A 21,982-nucleotide genomic window follows, 5' to 3' on the forward strand; every position below is an offset into this window, starting at 1 on the left:
AGAAAACCCAACTGGGACAAAACCCGGGTAAGGGAAAAAAGAGTACAACTCGGGAGACGTTTATCCTTAGAAGTTGAAGTATTTGAGATGGGCGACGTTCCAATTATTTGGTAGCAGTTTTCCTTCCATTGTTTCCAGTTGGAATGACCATTTGCTTGTTGGCGCCATGATATTATATGGGCCATCCCAATTGGTTCTCACTTTGCCTTCTCGTGGATCTTTGCTTGCTTGTGTTTTGGCTTTGAGTACGTAATCCCCAACTTTGAGTGGCTCGATTTTGGATTTTTTGTTGTAGTATTGCTATGCCTGATGTTTTTGAGCAATCATTCTTATGTAGGCCATGTCTCTTCACTCTTCGGTTTCATCGAGGTCTTGCCTTTTGTTCTCGTCGTTGCTTTGCCCGCTTTTATTTGAATATCTCAAGCTAGGCTCCCTAACCTCGACTGGTATCATTGCATCAGTTCTATATACTAGTGAGTATGTCGTTTCCCCTGTGCTCATCTTTAGCAAGGTGCGATATGCCCATAAAACTTCTGGTAGCACTTTCCGCCACAGTCCCTTGGCATTTTCGAGTTTCTTTTTCATGATATTCAATATTGTTTTGTTGGAGGTTTCTTCCTGATCGTTGCCTGCAGGGTGATATGGTATAGACAGTAATCTCTTGATGTGCCATTTTTTGAAGAACTAAGCGGTCTTTTTTCCAGTAAACTGGGGACCGTTGTTGCAGCTGATTTCTTTGGGGATGCCGAAGCGGCATATGGTGTTTCTCCATATGAACGTGATTAATTCTTGTTCGTGTATTTGGGAAAATGCACCTCTTTCTACACATTTGGAGAAGTAGTCAGTTAAAACTAAAAGGAATTGTACATTACCTCGTCCCGTTGGGAGAGGTCCGACGATGTCCATTCCCCACTTGATGAAAGGCCATGGAGAAGTGACTGAATGGAGGTGTTCGCCCGCTTGGTGAATCATGGGGGCGTATTTCTGGCATTTCTCGCACCTTTTGACAAAATTGGCGGCTTCCTTCTTCATCGTAGGCCAATAATAGCCCGTCCGTATGAGGCATCTGACGAGAGCTCGGTTGCCGGTATGAGCTCCGCAGTGTCCCTCATGTACTTTCTCGAGGACGCTTCGTGTTTGATTTGTCCCTAAGAACTTTGCTAGGGGGTGCCAAATGTTCTTTTATATAAGTCGGTATTGACAATGCTGTACCTGGACGCCTGCATTCGAAGCTTCTTGGCTTCTTTTTTATCGGGTGGAAGCACTTCATCCTACAAGTATGAGATAATACGATTGCGCCGATCCCAAGTCAGGTTTATAGAGCATACCTCGATTTGGTCTAGCGATGAATGGAAAAGAGTGACCACGCCCCCCTCTCCAGTTATGCTTTTGGCGGCCGCTGCCAATTTGGCAAGGCCATCTTCTTCGATGTTCTGCGCTCGAGGTATTTGATCGAGCTAGCATTCTTGAACTCGAGTAATAGTTTACAAATCTCGGTCTTATATTTCTGTAACCATTGCTCCTTAATTTGGAAAGTCCATGTGACCTGATTGACGACGAGTTGCTAGTTGCATCGAAGGATGACTCGCCATGCTCTGTATTTGAGTGCTAGTTTCAACCCTCCAATTACGGCCTCATACTCGGCCTCATTGTTAGTCATATCAAGGCATCGTATGGATTGACGAACCACTTCACCTGTTGGGACCTCGAGCACTAGTCCCAGTCTAGATCCAGATGCGCTAGAAACGCCATCGGTGTACAGGACCCATATGTCGCGTACTTAAGTAGAAATAATGGTGGTTTCCTTCTAGATTTCGGACATTATTTTCGCACTGAAGTCTGCGACGAAGTCGGGAAGAACTTGTGACTTTATCGTTGTTCATAACTGATAGGTTATATCGTCCTCGCTCAACTTTATGGCCCACTTGACCAATCTACCTGATAATTCGGGTTTGTGCAAGATACTCCTTAAAAGAAAAGTCGTGACCACCGAGATGGGGTGGCACTGGAAATAAGGTCTAAGCTTCCTCGAAGCTACGACCATGGCCAGAGCTAATTTCTCGAGGGGGGGGGGGTACCTCGTTTCAGCATCGACCAAAGTTTTGCTAATGTGATAGATCGTAGATTGCGTACCTTTATTTTCTCGTACCAGGACTACACTTACTACGACATCATACACGACCAAGTAGACAAGAAGGCGTTCTCTAGGTTCTGCATTGGCGACCAACGGTGGCAAGACAGGTATGCCTTTAGTTCTTTCAAGGCATTGATGCATTCGACATTCCATTAGAGTCCATTGTCCTTTTTGAGTACGCTAAAAAATTTGTGGCACCTATCGGAGGACCGCAAGATGAATCTTGACAAAGCGGTTATTCGGCTGGTCAGTTTTTGAACTTGTTTTTTGTTGGTTAGATTTTTTGGGATTCCTTATATGGCCTTGATTTGGTCGGGAATGACCTCGATGCCACATTGTGATACCAAGAAGCCGAGGAACTTCCCAAACATCATGCCGAAAGCACATTTCTCGGGGTTTAATTTCATACCGTACTTTCTGAGCATGTCGAAGGCTTCTCTCAAGTGGTAGATATAGTCTTCCTTTCTTTTTGACTTGACCAACATGTCATCAATATATACTTCCATGGTTTTGCCGAGCTTTTCTTTGAACATTTTGGTCACCAGCCTCTGGTACGAACGACATTTTTTAACCCGAACGGCATCACTCTATAGCAGTACGTCCCCTGGTGGATGATGAAGGTGGTTTTTTCCTGGTCCTCCTCCTCCATGAGGATTTGGTTGTAGCCTGAGTAGGTGTGCAAGAAACTCAGCAGTTCATGCCCAGCTATGGCGTCGATGAGTTATTCGATATGAGGTAAGAGGAACGATTCTTTTGGACAGGTTTTGTTCAGGTCTGTGAAGTCCACACACATTCTCCACTTACCGTTCTTCTTTTTCACCATGAATACGTTGGCGACCCATTAAGGGTACTTCGATTCTCTAATAGAACCATTCACTACCAATTTTTTGACCTATTCACGAACTGCGTCATTTATTGTCGAGTTGAATTTTCGTCTGATCTGTCTTACTGGGGGTAAAATGGGTCGACGTTCAACTTGTGAGTTACTATTTTCTTTGGGATACCTGGCATGTCTGCATGGGAAAAAGTGAACAGGTCCACGTTATTCTTTAAGAATTGATGAAATTTACCTGGATCTTGGAGTTTATGGCCGATGAAAGCTTTATTGCTGGGGTTGTCATTGTCTAGTCGGACGGGGTTCAGGTCCTCTATGGTTGATCCCGTGGCTTCTATGATTTCAGGATCCCGGATGACATCTTTAGTTTCCTCACCATCTGACCCTGTCTCCGTTAATTACTATGCTCTCCGATTTTTCCTTTCAAATGTTGCTTGTATGTGAAATCCTGGGCGATGCGGTAGCATTCTCGGGCTGTACATTGCTCTCCCAGGGTGATGAATACTCCTAGGGGGTGGGAAATTTAATGACTTGGTACAGATTTGAAGGGATGGCTTTCATGGCATGTATCCATGGTTGGCCTATGATGGCGTTGTACACCGTATCCTAGTCCATGATATGGAACATGGTCTCCAAAGTGACACTGACGGCTAGGACGGGCATCATGATTTCTCCAGATATTAGCTCAACTACATTGTTAAAACTTGTTAGCGTGATACAACGTGGCACTATCTTGTCCTCGAGCTTTATTTAGGTGAGAACTCGAGGATGGATGATCCACGCGCCGCTTACATCATCGACCATGATACATCTTACATCAGTATCAAAACACGTAAAGTAATGATAAGGGCATCATAGTGAGGGAAAACCAAATTGTGGGTATCCAACTTATCAAGGATGATACTTTCTCCGAGTTCGTCATACCGTTCGTAGGTGATCAACCACTTGAGTTTGTGAGTGGTGGTGAATTTCACGTTGTTGATAGATGCGTTGTCGCCTCCCCCGATGATCATTTGAATGGTTCAAACTAGGGAAGATGGTTTGGGCAGCTCCTGATGTTGTTCCTGCCCTCGTGTGAAGTTGGCCCTCCCTCGATTGCTCATCAACTCTTTTAGGTACCCTTGGTGAAGCATGTTCATTACCTCTTGTATGATGGCGATATAGTCCTCGGTCTTATGACCTTGTTCCTGGTGGAATTTGCAGAAGGCATTTGATTTTATGGTGCTTGGGTCGAACTTCATTTTCTGCAGCCATTTTACCTTCGGGCCGAGCTTCTCCAATGCGTAGACTATTTCTAAGGGGGAAACACAAAAATTGTGAGTTGATAACAAAGGGGCATACCTCTTTCATTTTGGTGGGTTCCCGTTCGCGGTCCGGATGAACCTTCATCGTGAAGTGGAGATGGCATGAGGGTGCCTCTAACGTAAGGCTAATATCTTTCTCGATTAGGTCGTGACCCTGCTAGATTTCTTTTATTGTCGTTTCTTCGGTCTTTCCTAGACTCTATTTGGACCGAGGTCAAGCGTTGAATAGGTCCGTTGAGATCATCCTCGTCGGTTCTTACCTCGGCACAGTATAGGCATTGTGTATCTCATCCCAAGTGGTTGGAGGGTATTTCATGAGTCGGCTCAGCAATTTTTTGGTCGCCCTCGATCCACTTCTGCTTAGTCCATTCTGAAAAGCGGCCACCGCCATCCCTTCAGATATATTCGGAAGGGTCATTCTTACACGGTTGAATCGGGCGAGGAAGTCCCAGAGTCCCTCGCCAAAAGATTGCTTTATGGCGAATATGTCGTTCACCTTTGCCTCCGCTTTCTTGGCCCCGGCATGGGCGGTGACGAACTTATCAGCCATTTCTTCGAACGTTTCTATAGAGCGTCCAGATAATTGCGAGTACCAAGTTAGGGCCCCACCAGTTAGGGTCTCTCCAAACTTCTTCAGCAATATGGATGATACTTGTTCTTTTGCAAGGTCATTGTCTTTCACTGCAGTGACATAGTGGGTCACATGATCCTACGGATCCGTCGTGCTGTCATATATTTTCAAATATGGCGGCATTTTGAAAGTTTCTGGTATAGCATGTGGCGCGGCCTCATCGCTATATAGTTGTTCCACAAACCGGCCGGCGTCCCGTTTTGGTAGGAGTTTTGGGGCGCCCGGTATCTTATCTACCCTTTCTTGATGCTCCCTCATTCAGTCGCAGAGTGACTTGTTCTCGTTCTCTATCTCTTCCATTTTTCTAAAAATAGCAGTGAGGGCGTCGTTACCTGCATCATTAACAAGGTGAGTAGTACCTATCGTGGGAGGTTGGGTGTGTTGCTCATTGGTTGTTGTGGCGATGTCGACTCGCACACTTCCTCTGCTCGCCCTCTGAGCGGGTTTATCTAGTATGTTATTCAGTGTATTTGTTAGCCATGCTTCTAGTAGCTTTTTTACCGCTGGTGGTGCTTCTTCCATAGTGGACGTAGAGGCTCCCTTTCCATGAGAAGCGGTAATGCTGCCATGAGGAAGGGGTGAATTACTTCGCCTGGGTGAGGTGTTTGGTGTCACGTTCTCTTCGTCCTCTCCGTGAGCTTCGTCGATAATGTTTCGGAGATTGGCGGTGAGATCGGCTATCACCTTTCTCTTTTCTTCTCCATTGCCTGCCATGTCAGATCTGTGAAAACAATGAGATATAGGACTGTGCAAAGTTTTGCATGTATGTGTTTTTTTAGATCTAGAAAAAGCTAAAACTTTTAACTAGAAAATCCCCACAGACGACGCCAAATTGTTTGACCAAAAAGTCTTAAACCTTTTTGTTAAACTAATTAAGTGAATGATGATTGGTAAATTCTAGTGAAATATAATAAGTTCTAGATCCGAGATTAGAATTTAGGTGAGACTACTTATCAAATGCTTATACCCGTATATTCAGTCATTAAATTCACACATTTAGGGAGTAAATGAATAATGAGCAATAAATATGCGAAATGGCAATAAATGTAAATAGGAAGAACAAGTCACCCATCTTTCGCTATTCGACCTCGACCTCTACGGCTCGCTCTGCGACTGCTTGTTATTGGGCTTTGGTCGACCTCCTCCTATCTGCCCAACTCGGGACACAGTCTTTTTACCTTACGATCTTTCCACGCCCAACTTTCTCAGCAAGATTTTGACCCATACAATTATAATAAAATGCAAAATAACTTAACGAGCAAATATTTCGGAAGACCTAAAGGATTCTGAATGGATTTTTACAAAATTCTGAAACTCCTTAAATAAGAAAAAAAACCCGTCCGGGGGTACAATTATTTGATGTATAGTGCATGCATAATAGACGCTATATATTTAGCGTTTATAATGCATGCGCTATATACATATGAATTATTGGTGGGCCAGTTAACTGCAGATGAATTATTGGTGGGGCCACGTTTTATATATAGCACGGTTATTCACCGCGTTATACTTTAACGGATAAACATGCCATTAAGATATAGCGCGATGAATAACCGTGCTATATATAAAATGGTAGTCAATTTTATTTTTTTTAAAATCTATTTTGGTCGTTTGAGTCCTAAAGAACCATACTTTGGTTCTAGACTAATACCCCTCCTTCTCTCCCCCCCCAACAAAAAAATATAAATATAAAAATTGTTGTTAAAAGTAAACCAACAAAACCAGAAAAGGAAAGCAAATTTGTTAGAGTTGTTTGTTTTGATCGATGGCCTTAAATTGAAAAACTAAATATACTTCTTTTTTTCGGAAAATGAGAAATCATATTAGTTAGCTCCAAAGAGTAATTATTAAGTTTCACTGATTAGGGTAATTTGCCTTTTGTTCCTAATAAGCCTTAATTTGTGTAGCATTACAAATGGCTGTCTAATCAAACACATAATGCTTGATCTGCTAATTAAAATCCTATCTCTAGCTTTTTTCCATCTTTGGTGTTGTGGGGTTGCAATGAATTTGAAAGAAATGAAGAAATATATATATATATCACATGTGAAACTACAAGGTTAATGCTTCCAAAAATTGAGGCAAGTTAATGAGACTTTGTTTACCAATTAGGGAACTCATGGGACAAAAGTGCATAGCCAGTCCACAACTCCATTGTTGAGGAGTCAACCTCAATGTTTTTTATTAGCCCTTCTAACGTCCAACATTTGCCATCATTTGTCAAAATGTGAAAAGGCAAAAGGCCAGTAAATAAAAAGGCAATTAAAACAAAAATAACGGAGTCTTTGAAAGACAAAAGGTATTAAATGAATGGCACGGTTGCACGCAACAAAAGCTTTGCCCTTTTGTTCCTAAAGTTAAATTCTTACTCTTTTTTTTAATTGCCTTCTATATATTTCTCAATTCCCATCAAGAAATTTTGTTTTTGCAACTTTCTCCACATAAAAGATGTAATTATTGTTCATAATATATCTTGGCTCAACACATTATCATGGTTTTATCTCGATGCCCACGTGTGAGGGCTATAAATGTACTTGAAATATAATCGAAGGCCATGCCCACTTCATTCAGGAGACCACTTAGAGACTTTTGTCTTGTTGGAGAGCTTATTTGAGTAGAAGTATTTTTAAAGCAAGTATAATTGATGCTGAGTTTTTTTCGTTTCGTATTATTAACAAACATATCAGAACCACTTTTAAGAATGAGGAATTTTCATAAAATATTATAGTTTAGAGCCAAGTAATTATGGAATGTCTAATTATTATTTGTAATTACTATTCAATTGTTATTAGTTTGTATTACTTGTATTAAAATGTGTAACGAATATAACATGTGTCAAAATTGTATTCGTTGCGCAAACGAATACAACGAGTATCAACTGTATTCATTCGCGCAATTATATTTTTTCCCGCAACGGATACAATATGTATCAACTATAACCAACGTGAAATATAGGGGTGTATACAAATGATATGTCATGTATCGACTATATACATGGGTGTATACAAAGTATACAATATGTATCGACTATATTCATTCGTGCAACGAATATAACCAAGGCAAAATACAGAAATACATAAAAATAAAATGTTTTTGTTAGGAGGAGAACTCAAGACCTCCACTAACTAAGCGGACACTCCAACCAACTTAGATACAAGAGCTCCAACCAACAAGCGGGCGCTCTCTTGTTTCAGTTTAGATCATTAATCTCTTGTTTCCTGTATTTTTTTATAAAATTCAAATATAGCAATAAATGGTATATTTGCTGAAAGTATATATAAATACAGTATATATGTTTGATGTATCACGAAAGTAGAAAGAACAAATCAAAAGATTGTAAAACTAATCGGAGTTTAAAATAAGAATATTAGTACTATTTAATACAGTCACTTGAAAGATCATTGCAGGATAATTACTTATAAGTCATAACAAGCAGAATTAGTAACTTCAAAAATAAAACAAATAACCTTCTATAGTTGATTAAATCGCACTAATAGTAGTGTGAAAAATTCACTATATATAGGTCAATATAATTAAGTTAAATGCTTATTGATGTTTATTTCATGCATTATGTCATGCATATATTGGTACTTACTTGATAAGACGGGTCATTAATTACTCCTAGTAATTAATATCTATTCATTTAGATGATAAGATGTTTGAGTAGAAGGGTAACAAGGAAACTAAATATGCCGCTGTTATTTCTTTTTCCCTTCTTGCTTTAAGTTAACAAGAATAATTAACAACAAGAAATTACAAAGCGTGAAAAATTCAACTACAAGTCACCGTCAAAATCTTCTTGCAGCATCAACTGTTTTTATTTGCCTGTCATTTTCTGGACAAATCATGAAATAGGCATCAAATTTTTTCAATCCTAATGTTCTTACGTGCCTTGTGATATCAGATTCAGAAAATGTGTTTAATACGTATACATGCAGTCGACAATATTTCTCATTGAATTAGTCGATTAAATAATTGCGATTTCCAGACACGTTGAACTAATCGTCCTGAAATATGTATATACTAGACATAAACATTGTCAAATTCTTCTCTTCCGTGATAAAGATATGCAGCTTTCTTTTGTAATCATGTGAGAAATATACAAAGATTATTACTCATATTTCTCAAAGTCGGATAGCACTTCTTTTTCTCCTTTATATTTTTTATTTTTATTAATAATGTTTCCTCGATATTGTTAGGACCGAAAAAATCAGGTGTCATGCGAAAGCTAGCAAAACAAACCTTGAACAACGATAAATCATACAATAAAGAGAAATATATCAAAAGAGACACAAACATTTAACGTGGTTCGGTCAACTGATCTACATCCACAAGTGGAGATGAGCAATCTACTATAATAAAAGAGAGTACAAAACAACGAGAGAACAACCTCACGAAGAGGCAAACACAAGTAACACATTAACACTTGTCCCGTAAAGTTCTCCCCCTAAACACGACTCTCAAGCCCCATATGGCTATATTGTGGATGCTACTGAATGAGAAGGAAAGATCCTCAATTTATAGAAGTCCAAACTTTTTCCTACAATAAAAAGGACTAGCCAAATATGAGAGATTAGTAATTTCCTTCTATAATAAGGAAAACCCAATTAAGGTAAACATGTTGCCTTTTCCTTCAACAAATAGGAAAACCAAATATGGTAAGAAAATTATGGCAAACACCTAACAATTCTCCCCCTTGGCCTGAATTTTCTGACGAAATAAACTTGATCCACCTTCTTCACATAGCTTTCAATAGGTCGCATCTCCAAATCCCCACAACGAAGTTTGTTTCGTAGCACACCGGTCAAAATTCTCAGACAAATATCACGATTATCGTCAAATATGTTGCGGCTAGAACTGAACCTGCCAAGATGAACCTGTTCCTCGGTCAAATTTGAAGAATTTTCCATGTTAAAATTTGGTGTTCTTTATCTTCTTTATTTTCGAATTTGTCTCTTCGTCGACATAACAGATATGACTTTTACCATTTGAAGGTGAACTGTAAAATAATTAAACATTCTTATTTCATATTATATATAAGCTCGTGCGAGAAGAAAAAAGAAAACCAACAAGAAATCAAGCAATATATTATTATTATTATTATTATTATTATTATTATTATTATTATTATTATTATTATTATTATTATTATTATTATTATTATTATTATTATTATTATTATTATTATTATTATTATTATTATTATTATTATTATTATTATGTGAAGATATAAAAATAACATACAAACACACTAGATACTCTTGTGAGACGGGTTCACCAATGGATAAAATTTCGTTTCCATCAAATTAACAGAACCACTCAAGAAAAAAAAAACTATAGAATAAAAGACACATAGGAAGGCAATTCCTTAGCCCATGAACTTGGACCACTTCTATAATGTCATAGGTGACACAAAAAATGCTTCCAATATGAATGAGAAATACAATGAAGCCAATAAAAGTCAGTGGCAGTATCCCAAAACAAAACGAAAAAAATATATACTCCTTCCGTTTCAATTTATGTGAACTTATTTCCTTTTTAGTTCGTGTCAAAAAAAATGATCATTTTCCTTATTTGGAAACAATTTACTTTTATACAAAGATTTATAGCCACACATAATATATGTGCCTCATTTTAGACCACAAGATCAAAAGTCTTCTCTTTCCTTAAACTCCGTGCTCAGTCAGATGAGTTCACGTTAAATTGGGAAGTATATCCTTGGAAACAGCAGATTAAAAGACTGACCAAAAACATCAATCTTTTCACCTCCCACCAAAAGTAAAATACGAGTTGGGACAAAAAAAAGGAAGAAGACGCGCAAAACTAATAAGGGCAGACAACAATAATTAGAAATAAGAAAGAAAAATTCACATAATTACGTGCGTGTGCTATGCAAAAAAAGCTTCAAAAAAAACATCATCAGCTAGTAGTCAATGATAACACCAAACTTTTTTTTACTTTTATTTTTGGTCTCAACTAGCCAAACTATTCTGACAATATAGTCTACACAATAGGGATCTGTTGTAATTGGTTGTAGGCAACATATTTGTAATATTATTCTCTTTTCACTTATTATAAGGGGTGGTAGGTGTGTGTAATGTATATATGGACTTGGATAAGTTTCATAGAGCTTTTATATATACGTGGTTTTCAACTATAGCTGCAATCTTGCAGTTCAAAATTCCAAGCTTTGCTCTAATGAAGGCTGCTCTCAAATATTTGGTAGGCATTGCTGGCCCAAGTGGCTTTGGCTCTAAATCTACTGCTGACCAAGTCACTCAACATTCATCTATCAATTCTCAGCTCACCGCAATTATCACTGGTACTTATTCTCTTTCTTTTCCATGTCTAGTTTGCCTATGTTCTTGAGTTTTTGGGACGTTTGTAAGGCTAAACAATTTACTTTTGTACTTGACCATGTGGCTGTCAGAATTAATGAGCCGGTAATTCATAGGTAGTGGCTTGGTTGAGGGAAAGCGAGTTTTTACAGGGCAATTGTCACAGCCGGCAATGTGTGCATGTTTAGAAAAATTTCAGTTCCATCATGGAGGAGAAAATAATCTTTAGAAGAATAATTCTTTTCTTTGATTTTTCAGCTTTTCTTTTCTCCTTCTTCTTCTTGAAACTTTTGTTTCTTTTCTTTTAGTTGATATTGTTGTTAGAGCAACTAGGTATTAAAGGGATTTTCCAGCTTTTTGAGTGGTTCTGAGAATAATCAACTGTTCGATGTAGTCATAAGCAATTTAAAAATCATCATGGAATTTTGGTCGACATGCATTAACTAATTAACTATTTTGTGGAGAATTATTAATCTTGAACAAAGTATTAATACCAATTAAGGAATATTCGTGGAGTTGATTTTTCAGTATAAGATTTTTAGATCTTCAAATTGTCAAGACACATGGAATTAAGATGGAGTACTTTCTTGGCACTTTTTCTAACAAGAAGAAGCATCTTTCTCAAACACTTGTGTACTTTCCATGACCCATTTTTCCAAAGGTTATTCCTATGTTTTTCAGATGTAGGGTATGAAATATTCATGAGGCTTCACTCATCATTTTGTACCTGATCACTTTTCTCTATCACACATTTTGAATAAAACCTTTCAATTAATTTCCCCACCCTGGCCTGTAAAGTTTGGAAGAAAAAAAGGCAGTTCGATGCACATAGTATTATTCACGTAAGTTTCGGGGAATCGCCGCACTCAAAGGGTATAATATAGACAGGCTACTCTGATGCAAGAGGGGAAAAAAGAGTGAGAGCTAAGGGGTGTAGAATGGAGAAGAAGGGTTTTCCTTTCCTTTTTCCAGAATAATATAAATTTTGAAGATTAACAATTCACGTAAGTTTCGGGGAATCGCCGCACTCAAAGGGTATAATATAGACAGGCTACTCTGATGCAAGAGGGGAAAAAAGAGTGAGAGCTAAGGGGTGTAGAATGGAGAAGAAGGGTTTTCCTTTCCTTTTTCCAGAATAATATAAATTTTGAAGATTAACATATATATTCAATTTTTTTTCTTTTTCTTTTTTCTTTTTGTTTGAAGGAAGATATAGTTTTGTCTCTACTTGGGTTGTTGATTAATAGATATTACAAGATTTTCTATCTGGACAGTACTGAGTACTAATCATATGCTATCTTTAACACAGAAAAGTTCAGTATCAAAATATTTAAATAACAACCTCCCACTACCTTTCATTAATTAGTATTTTAACCACCATGCATTATTTAGTGCAGATCCAATATAGAAACCTAATTTAGTACATGTCATAAAAAGATTAGACAAAGCATCATGATATTATATGGAGTAGCTTTTTTTTTTTTTATTAATTAATCATACTGGAAAAATTACAGGCGCAACATCAGGGATAGGGGCAGAAACAGCAAGAGTACTGGCAAAAAGGGGTGTAAGGATAGTAATCCCAGCAAGAGACTTAAAGAAAGCAGCAATTGTGAAGGAATCCATACAAAAAGAGAGTCCAATGGCTGAGATTATATTATTAGAGATAGACTTGAGTTCATTTGCTTCCATTCAGAGATTTTGTGCTCAGTTCTTGTCTTTAGGGCTGCCCCTTCACATTCTCATGTATGTATTTTTTTTCTCTTTGAGTTTAAGTTATATACGGTATACAGAATTTTTATACTATCAGGCACTCAAAATAAGGCAATTTAACTGCTAAAACAGGTAAAGGTCACCTAATGATACAAAAATTTGTTACACTGACAGCATATATAAGTTAAACTCTTCTTCTTCTTCTTTATTTTTTTTTGTATTTTCTTTTCTTTTTAGGTGTTCTTTTTAGGAAGTGAAGGGTGTGAACGTAATTGATGATTGGTCTGAAATTTTTATCATGCAGAAATAATGCAGGGAAATTTTCGCAGAAACTGGAGTTCTCTGAAGACAAAATCGAGATGACTTTTGCCACAAACTACTTAGGTAACTAACTCCTTGTTGTATACTCGAGGACCATTATCTTTTTTTATTTTTATGGAGTTGGGACTCCAATACTCAAGTTGAAGAGGATAACTAAGTCCCACAAAAAGAAAAATAAATAAATAAAAAGGCCTAGTGATAACTAAACTCTAGTCCCTTGTGATAGATGTATAAGAGTTTGAGTTATATACACTAAAATTGTGAAAATAAATATTTACATGTTAATTGGTAAATTTAATAAAGACCAACCACCTTCTATTATAGGTTAAACTAGACGGATCTTATGAAAATATTTAACTCTGTTAGTATACATAACTTAAATCATGATATTTGGCAGGTCATTTTCTATTGACAGAGTTGCTATTAGAGAAAATGGTTGAGACAGCAGAAGCCACAGGGATTCAAGGAAGAATAGTGAATGTTACTTCAGTAGTTCACAACTGGGTGAAAAGAGATCAATTCCGCTTCTGCAAATTGCTCAATCCAAAGAAGTAATATTCATACTACTACTATATTATTTAGCAAATATTTCATTACTTGTTATACGAAAATCCATTCAAAGTTAATACCAACTTGTTCCTCTAAGCTAATTCGTCTTGGTGATGCATGTCACACAGTTATAATGGTACTCGTGCATATGCTCAGTCAAAATTGGCCAACATATTACATGCCAAGGAATTGTCAAGACAACTAAAGGTTAATTCTTTATTTACTCCCTTTCACTTACATGTTTTCCGCACTTTCTTGTCAGAGTTGATACGACTGCAAATAAATGAATTCTTTTCATAACCTAATAACCATCTATGCATATACTATGTATGATATAAATAAAAGATTATGCGCAAATTAGAAGCAATCAAAACATAATCTTAAGTGGTTTCTCTCTAGTCAATTCACCAATAATTTTGTGGTAAGCAATCTAATCATTATACTAAGCTGTTTCTCTTACCACTCAGTTATATCACATGAATCTTGATTAGACAGCTCAACAGATAAATTCTATGCCAAAACTCAGTACATGAAATTATTTGGGTATTTTCTGTGAGAAAAGACAGTTGAAACCCGAAATTAAAGTTAGAGTACTCCTTGTACCTCTCATTAGGGAATTGTCCATCAGTTTAGAATCTGCCAGCTTCATTTGCACTATACTACTGTAGACAGAGGATACATCTTTTTCCTTCTTTGGTCCCTGTACTCTTTAAACCATTTAATTGCTCGTCTTTATATATTTGTATAGTTTCAATAGTGAAAAATGTATGTTTGAATCGAACAGGCAAGAAATGCAAATGTGGCTATCAATGCAGTCCATCCTGGAATTGTAAAGACTGGAATAATCAGAGATCACAAGGGCTTTATCACAGGTATGTCTTTTTCCATTTAATTTTGCTGCAAAAAATCAAACAAAGATAACTATAATTACTGATTTCCCTTACAAACATAACAGATTCTCTCTATTTTATGGCATCGAAGCTTCTAAAGTCAACATCACAGGTTCGTCTATATATGCTTGTCTACTTTGCTCCTTTGAACATTCCGACTACTTTCTTTGCAACTTAATTTGGACTCACATACTTTTTTTCCCAAAAAGTTGAAGATAAAATCATCTATTGCTCTCCATATACCAACAAAAGTGGAGAAAAAGTAAAAAAGAGTGATTATAATAATAAGTAACGAGGTCAATTTCTTGGTATGGCAGGGTGCAGCAACCACATGCTATGTAGCACTGAGCCCACAAACAGAAGGGATAAGTGGGAAATACTTTGCAGACTGCAATGAAAGTCACTGTTCAGTTTTAGCAAATGATGAAACTGAAGCTCTTAAGCTTTGGAAGGGTACTCGTGTTCTCATCCATAGAAGATTGCTTCCACCTGTAGGATGAACAAACCTTTTTTTTTTCTTTTTTACTTTTGGGAAGGAGGGATGTACATGTAAATAAATAGATATACTCTTGTATATCCATGATAACAAATGAAAATATCATACAAATAGACCAATTGTTAGCAAACTGATGGAAAACAAATGTTAGTGGAATAATGAAGGTTCTTCTAGTGGTCCATTACTATGAACACGCTTTTGCCTTTCTGTTTTGCACTTTTGGAATAATATTCAAGATACCATAAACATCCCTTATGGTTTTACAACTACCTTACGAAGGGATCCACAACAAATTCATCATCTTTCTTTCGCATTGTGCAATTAATTCCTAACTTTCCTTAAGTTGCTTTGTCATCAACATTGCAAACAACAGCAATTCCAAATTGATATTACAACAACTACTATTACTACGCCTCAGTCCCAAATAAGTTGGGATCAGAACAATTCCAAATTGACATTAAATAAGTAGATAATTATCCTAGAAAGCAAAATCCAGAGTAAAAGTGTTGGCTGCACCTGTAAACTGTTCCACTGAAAGTAGCTCATATCACTCAAGTATATCATTTTCCAAAAAGAATGCAGCATCTAAGCAATCTTCTATCCTACAATACAGACATTTGATACACAACAATGTACAAAAAGAAAAAGAAAACTGGAAAGTCATATGGCGATTTAATGGAGCAAAACCAACAAAGCTTCGACCTAAGAAATGAAGTCAGCCAACTACAAACGTTAAGGCTTTGAGCATCTGATCAGGTAGCCATTTGACATGACTCGTTACTGATCCCAATATTTCAGTAGAAGCAAGTTAGGTTTTTGCTTATCAGGACTCGTGAATTAACGAAAATTTGTTGGCTAAGCAACTGCACAATCATTATCATCTCTTGACCTGCCAAAAAGTGAATTTTGCACATTAGGAACCCATGCAGGGTGAAGTGCTTGCTCAAATTTAATCTAATAAGCCTCATTCAATCTATGCAATGATTGTTGAAGCGAAGATATTTCTCCCCAGATATTTCCTGCCAAAAGAACATTCACATGAAGGCATAACGAGTGAATTCTTCATGAACAGTCCTGTTCAGAAAATTCAGTCATCAATGTTGTTAAAAAGAGAATCTTTCCATATAAATGCCCTCTGCATGTGATATTAGCTCCATAGGGTGAAACGTGGTCGACATTGGTTAACCGTAACCAAGTGTGCTAATTTCATTCCTATTAAGGTGCTGACACCGGTTACCTTACCATTTCCTTGCTTCATTGATCTGTTCTAACTTTTTCATTTGCTTTTAGTACCTTAAGATGCTTCTTAATGAACTTGCCACCAAATCACCAGACTATGACCTAACCCCATGCACTGGCTTAACACAGTCATGTAAATGACAGCACACATCATATCTCTAACCTCCAAGCTAGACATAATTATGTATATCATGAACAATTGGTCCAAAAAGAATAGCAAAAGTAATACAAAGTTTATAAATGTGAGGACCTGAATGACAAGAAAAGCAATAAAAGAAAGTACCGCTTATTTGAGTCTACAGAGTTCAAAGAGCAAAACGATAAGCAATATAAAGGACTTGCTAAAAAACAGCATAATTCACTCAAAGCTGACCTTAACCAGAAAATCCTTGCTGTCTTACAAAATTTAACAAATACCAAAGACTAGTCTATCTCATTAGTTTATCTGAATTACAGTACAATGAATTGAGCTTAATCAGTCCTCAACTTAACTTGGCTAAACTTAATTGAATCCTTTGAATTGAGATCAAACATATCGCATAAAAATACTCCTCAATCCCAAAGAGTAAGTCATCTCCTTTTTGGAAAATCCCAAAAGGTCGTCAACCTTCCCATAAAAACGTTTTACTACATCCAACTAGAACAAATTTTTAAGGTATCCACCTAATTCCCTATTCTATTTATCCAAAACATAGGTGAACATATGAACCCATAAGTTTCCTAAGAAATGCTAGATAGTTCATATTTTGAACTCTTTTTGTAGTAACTAGTAAGCTCGCTGAATAAAAACATCCAAGACTGTTCCTTTCTGAGGGGCACACAGAAATCATCCAAAGCATATACATCTATGTTGGTTTATATGTTTGTATATCCAGACAAGCCAATGAGAAAAGGTTATCAAGTTCAGATGCTTGTGAACCTTTTAAACAGTCCAGTAGATAGACCTACAGGACATAATCAGTGGCAATTTTTGTTCAGGTTAATCATGACTCTTTTTTTTTTTTGGTTTGTATCTGCATCATGTTAACAAAAACTTAGCATGTCAATGAGGGATTAAACATGCATAGCCTGGAAATCTACACTGTATCATAGGAAAGAATGTATGCGGCATACTTCAGAATTGCTTATCAGTGATTTTTGCATGTCCCCTTTGTCAGTTAATAATAAAGTCCAAATTTCAACTTTTTCTGCAACATCACTATCCCACACTTTACTCATCATTAGGAGTGTCAATTTTGACTCATAAAATGGTATCAAGGTCTCACCCAGACGTCAATAGGTTGGATGAGTAATCTATCCATTTAAGAGTTAAATTTATGTAGCTCTAATCAGCCCATCCAAAAGATTGGGTTAACTTGCATTACATAATTAGCAATTTTCCCCAAATTAACCTGTAAGAGAAATTTGTTACAAATAAAAAAAGAATAGAGAGAGAAATATATCTACCACAGGGTATAATATTACTTTCTTGCACAATACTTTTTTTTTACGAACCTACAAATTAGAAAAGAAATAGAACAAATGGAAAAGTGGCTTTGAGATGAGTAGGTTGGCCTATGACCCATCGATCCACTTATCTTGACCGAAGGGTATTTTGGACTGGTTGGACATCCCGAAACATTTGACCCCCCCCCCCAATCATCATATATGTTGCACCAGCTTCCTTCAAGCACAAGTGCATTTATTCTTTCTCTCTTATTCCCCGTAGCAAAAGAAATAGGAACAAATTCATAAATTTCGTTTAAGCATAGTAAATATTGAAACTGGACTGACCCTTGTTGGATGACGAGAAAGTGGGAAGAAGATGATGCTCAAGTGTCTAAGAGGGCGTGATCATTCAATTTGAGTGTTTCTTTTCTTTCCCTTTTATTTTTCTCTTTTCTCTTCTGGTGACAACTCGGATATAATTTGAGTTAAATTGGTTAAGTAAAATTTCTGTCCAGAGTGAATCTCAAAGATTATAAGAATAAAGAGAGAATAAACATGGAAACAACTATCGGAAATCAACAGTAACATTTCTAAGAGAGGACAAAGCATATATAAAGGAAAAGAAAGAAACATAGAAATCGGTTAGAGCTTGTTGTCCAAGTTTTCATAATTCATAAATGCTACCTTAAAACGAGGAGAACGCCTAAGAGACGATGCAGATCCAGGAGAGAGGACTACTGGCCTACCCCCTTTTGCACGATCAAGTTTCCTGGAATTTTTGTTGTGTTCATCAAACTGATGCTCCTGTAGCTGGGATGAAAACTCACTTCTACTATCAGTTGAAATGGAAGAAACCGGGGCTGACATAGAGATGATGGAAGTGTCTTGATCACGAGATGCTATGTCAGGAAGAGTTCCTGAATGCATAGGAAACATAACCGTATTCAGAACCATTATACAACATTTGATGAAAAACTCTCCATATATTTAATGTTTATATCTGCTAACCAATAATCTATGATTTCTTGCACAACCGCATATGAATCTGGTGTTACCAAATAAGGCTCAAAGGATAATGGAACATAGAAACAAAAACACAAAGTCATACCATGTGCTACAGCTGCTTGAAACTTTTCCCTCATAATCCTGACAAACTTGAACAGTCCATTGCTCTTATTTAACTCTCTGAGCAGCTCATTTGTATCATTTAGTTGTGGATCACAATCAACCACTAAAAATCCAAGCCAAGCAAAGAATTAGAGTTCTGGACCATCTTCACTTATGTATAGTTGATAAAGATTCCAAACTTACAAGTATATACATCATTCTCATGACGTATGGTAAAAAAGTATTCCTTATCCTGATTATTGGCATCAATATTGGTAAATATGAATTTAACCCCTGCAGAAGAAATAGGAAATGAATGTTCAATAGACAAATATGATGATAGAAGAAGACTGTATTTCTTTTATTGGAAAATCCATTAGTAATAATTAGAGATTTTGGCGAGGCTATATGGTTCAGAAAGCAAGTCTGCTCCTTTAGAATCTTAAATGTGTCCACAAGTTGGAAGGATAAACATACCATGGCCACATTCAATACGTAAACCAAGCACCTTATTGTACCACACAACAGCCTTTTCTATTTCCTCTCTCTGTTCAGCAGTCTTATTATGCTTTTCTTCACGTGCTTTGAGAGCTTTTACCCACAAAAAGAAAGCTCAATTACCCAACATGATATGGTGTCACTTGGTAGAGACAGCAAAAGCAGACACAAAGTTATCAACATAGAAGAAGCACCAATAATATTCACACGAAAACCAACTTTCAGAACGAAAGTACAAGGAGAGTTTGGAAAAAGGGGCACGATAAAAAAAGAAAAGAAAACTTGAACAAGTTTTCATCCAACTTCCAACATCAGTGTAGATCTTGAGGAACTTCAAAGGAAGAAGAGACAGATAAGCATTATTATTTAATGCAACCTTCCCAACAAATTAGGTATCTTCATTTGACCAGGCACAAGCATTTGAGCTAGAGCTTTGGTTTTACTACATTAAACTGTAGGTGAATCCAAATACAAAGATAAAGCTTCACTTTTGATGAGTTTCAAATAAATTGGGTGTCATGTTACTTTCTTTATTATTATGATACTGAAATTGCTTTCGAACGGTGTAAAAAAAATGAAAGTCGACAAACACCGTTAATCTGAGACAAAGCTAAGTGATAAGACTTCAGCCTAAGGTCAAATAGCAATTCTTGATAACAAAAATTATAATACTGCGTCAATTTGAGAAAGAAACTAGGGGATTAGGTCAAATTAACATCTTTCTGTGTTTTGTCTCGTAGGAAGACTCCAAGACATGAAAGCACGTATGACTTTGTCAAATGCATGAAAAGAAGGCCAACTTTTGCAGAGATAGATTTTACCATCACTTTGTTGAGATATTATGGCTGCATATTCCTCTTTCCTGGCCCTTTGGTTTTCCACAGCCCCTCTAAGTTTTTCTACTCTAGCTTTCGTAGCAGAAATTGAGTCTGCTAATGCTATCTGCTTTGCCTCTTTTCGGGTCTTCACTGAAGATGACATAGCATGTTAGAATTTTAAATAAAAAACAGAGACAAAATAATAATAATCCAATTCTATAGAGAAAATGATTAGTAGCATCTAGAAAAGTAAGAGGAGTAGTTCTTCAATTTTTTTCCAAGTTGTAAACCATGAATGCCGTAAATATCTAATAAGTCGCTGAAATCATTTCCTCTTAAGTCTCAATTCTGAAAAGCAAAAGAAGTTGAGATTAAAAATAAGACATTTTCAGAAAATACTATGGATGAGAACTTGCAGAATAAGTAAATAACCTCAAGAACAGTGGTGACTACCATATTGCAGCTACTTTGGATGTGAATCTTTTACACATACTTCCCATTTTCCGTCAATACACAAGAAATCCAAGAGAAAAAAAATCTTAGATACCATAACAGATCCATGCTGTAATATTACCTTTAAACTTTGGAAATGTTGTTACTTAGATCTTCAGACTTTCAGTGTTTATTGCCTCATATTCTTACTACTATAAGGATCGTCAGAGCTTAAAAAGACAGTTTATTTGCATACTTAGTAATTAGTACTTAGGTCATCACATATGCAAGTTCGATTTCAGCATAACCGTCATTCTTTTTTTTGAAATGAAAAAAAAAAGAATGACGGGAAAAGAGTCACATTTTTTTCGATTTCAGCCCCCAAAAAATGTGCTTAATTGGAAAATCCACAGCATATATAAAGAGCAGTACACAGAAGAACGGGAAAAGAGTCACACACCTGCAAGTGCTTTCACCAATTTGTCTTCCAATTCCCTCAACTCAACTTTCAACTTCCCAAGTTTTGCTGCCGCAACCAGTCAATAAAATCAAATAATCAAATCAATAAGATCCCACGTGAAGAAAATTTCAATATAGGAGATATCATCCTATATAATCGCTAAGATTAATGTTCAGGTGAAAACCCTAAGTTTAGAACACTAAAATTCAAGGGAGCCTCAGAATTTAGAAAAAAGCATACCCTGTAATTGAAGAGACTCTTGTGCTTGGGCCTTGGTTGAATCGAGGGAATTTCGAAAGGAGCGAGCGGAAGCATCCAATTTCTGCTGTTGAATGGGAATTTCTCTGTCACAAATCAATCTAAGTTCCTCCATTTTCGTCCTCATAGTTTCCCCTACGCCGCTCTTCATTCTAATCTCTAAGGTTCTCTGCTTATTTTGCTTTGTGCGTGTGTGTGTGAGAGAGAGAGAGGGGGAAAGAGGGAAGAGAGAGTATGTGCTTATGAGATTTGAATACTGGTGAGACAGTATGCTTAGCCCGCCATTTTCATTTCCTTTTCAAAATAGATGGTGGCCAGCGAATGAATACTGCACACTTTCTTTAAAAACTCGCACGCACCTAATTACTTGTACTAATTCAATAAATACATGTCATATATGTTCATATACATCTGGACTGGTATTAATATTACTAATTAAATTTAATTAATATATATATATATATATATTATTACATTAATTTATCACTTAATCCTAATATATGCAGTAATATTATTAGTTGTAACCATGTA

General features: G+C 36.7%; 2 protein-coding genes across 3 annotated transcripts; one reads left to right on the forward strand and one right to left on the reverse strand.

Moving 5' to 3' along the window:
• Positions 1–10,830: 10,830 nt before the first annotated feature.
• On the forward strand, positions 10,831–15,402 carry LOC107817497 (short-chain dehydrogenase TIC 32 B, chloroplastic). Its single transcript, XM_016643344.2, has 8 exons — positions 10,831–11,226; positions 12,757–12,988; positions 13,260–13,339; positions 13,674–13,827; positions 13,954–14,032; positions 14,610–14,697; positions 14,781–14,827; positions 15,033–15,402. The coding sequence occupies exons 1-8, from the start codon at positions 11,010–11,012 to the stop codon at positions 15,213–15,215; spliced, it is 1,080 nt and encodes a 359-aa protein (XP_016498830.1). The 5' UTR covers positions 10,831–11,009; the 3' UTR covers positions 15,216–15,402.
• A 192-nt stretch (positions 15,403–15,594) lies between these two features.
• LOC107811527 (kinetochore protein SPC25 homolog) lies at positions 15,595–21,806 on the reverse strand. 2 transcript variants are annotated; one of them, XM_075255920.1, is made up of 8 exons: positions 21,434–21,806; positions 21,194–21,259; positions 20,305–20,451; positions 19,463–19,576; positions 19,190–19,279; positions 18,987–19,109; positions 18,563–18,795; positions 15,595–16,100 (listed from the first exon to the last, which is right to left on the reverse strand). In XM_075255920.1, the coding sequence occupies exons 1-8, from the start codon at positions 21,600–21,602 to the stop codon at positions 16,089–16,091; spliced, it is 954 nt and encodes a 317-aa protein (XP_075112021.1). In that variant the 5' UTR covers positions 21,603–21,806; the 3' UTR covers positions 15,595–16,088. The 2 variants fall into 2 exon arrangements, with proteins under 2 accessions (XP_075112021.1, XP_075112022.1); XM_075255921.1 differs by lacking the exon at positions 19,463–19,576.
• Positions 21,807–21,982: the final 176 nt, after the last annotated feature.

This window comes from Nicotiana tabacum, chromosome 6 (assembly GCF_000715075.1).
Source record: "Nicotiana tabacum cultivar K326 chromosome 6, ASM71507v2, whole genome shotgun sequence".
NCBI lineage: Eukaryota > Viridiplantae > Streptophyta > Magnoliopsida > Solanales > Solanaceae > Nicotiana > Nicotiana tabacum.

Excerpts from the sequence above, each read along its gene's own strand:
- LOC107817497 (XM_016643344.2), top strand. The coding sequence starts at position 11,010 with ATGGACTTGGATAAGTTTCATAGAGCTTTTATATATACGTGGTTTTCA. Across the intron at positions 12,989-13,259 it reads CTGCCCCTTCACATTCTCAT|AAATAATGCAGGGAAATTTT; the intron begins GTATGTATTTTT and ends TTTATCATGCAG. Across the intron at positions 13,340-13,673 it reads TTTTGCCACAAACTACTTAG|GTCATTTTCTATTGACAGAG; the intron begins GTAACTAACTCC and ends GATATTTGGCAG.
- LOC107811527 (XM_075255920.1), bottom strand. The coding sequence starts at position 21,602 with ATGAAGAGCGGCGTAGGGGAAACTATGAGGACGAAAATGGAGGAACTT. Across the intron at positions 19,577-20,304 it reads AATATCTCAACAAAGTGATG|CTCTCAAAGCACGTGAAGAA; the intron begins GTAAAATCTATC and ends TGTGGGTAAAAG. Across the intron at positions 19,110-19,189 it reads TGAGAATGATGTATATACTT|TGGTTGATTGTGATCCACAA; the intron begins GTAAGTTTGGAA and ends TTGGATTTTTAG.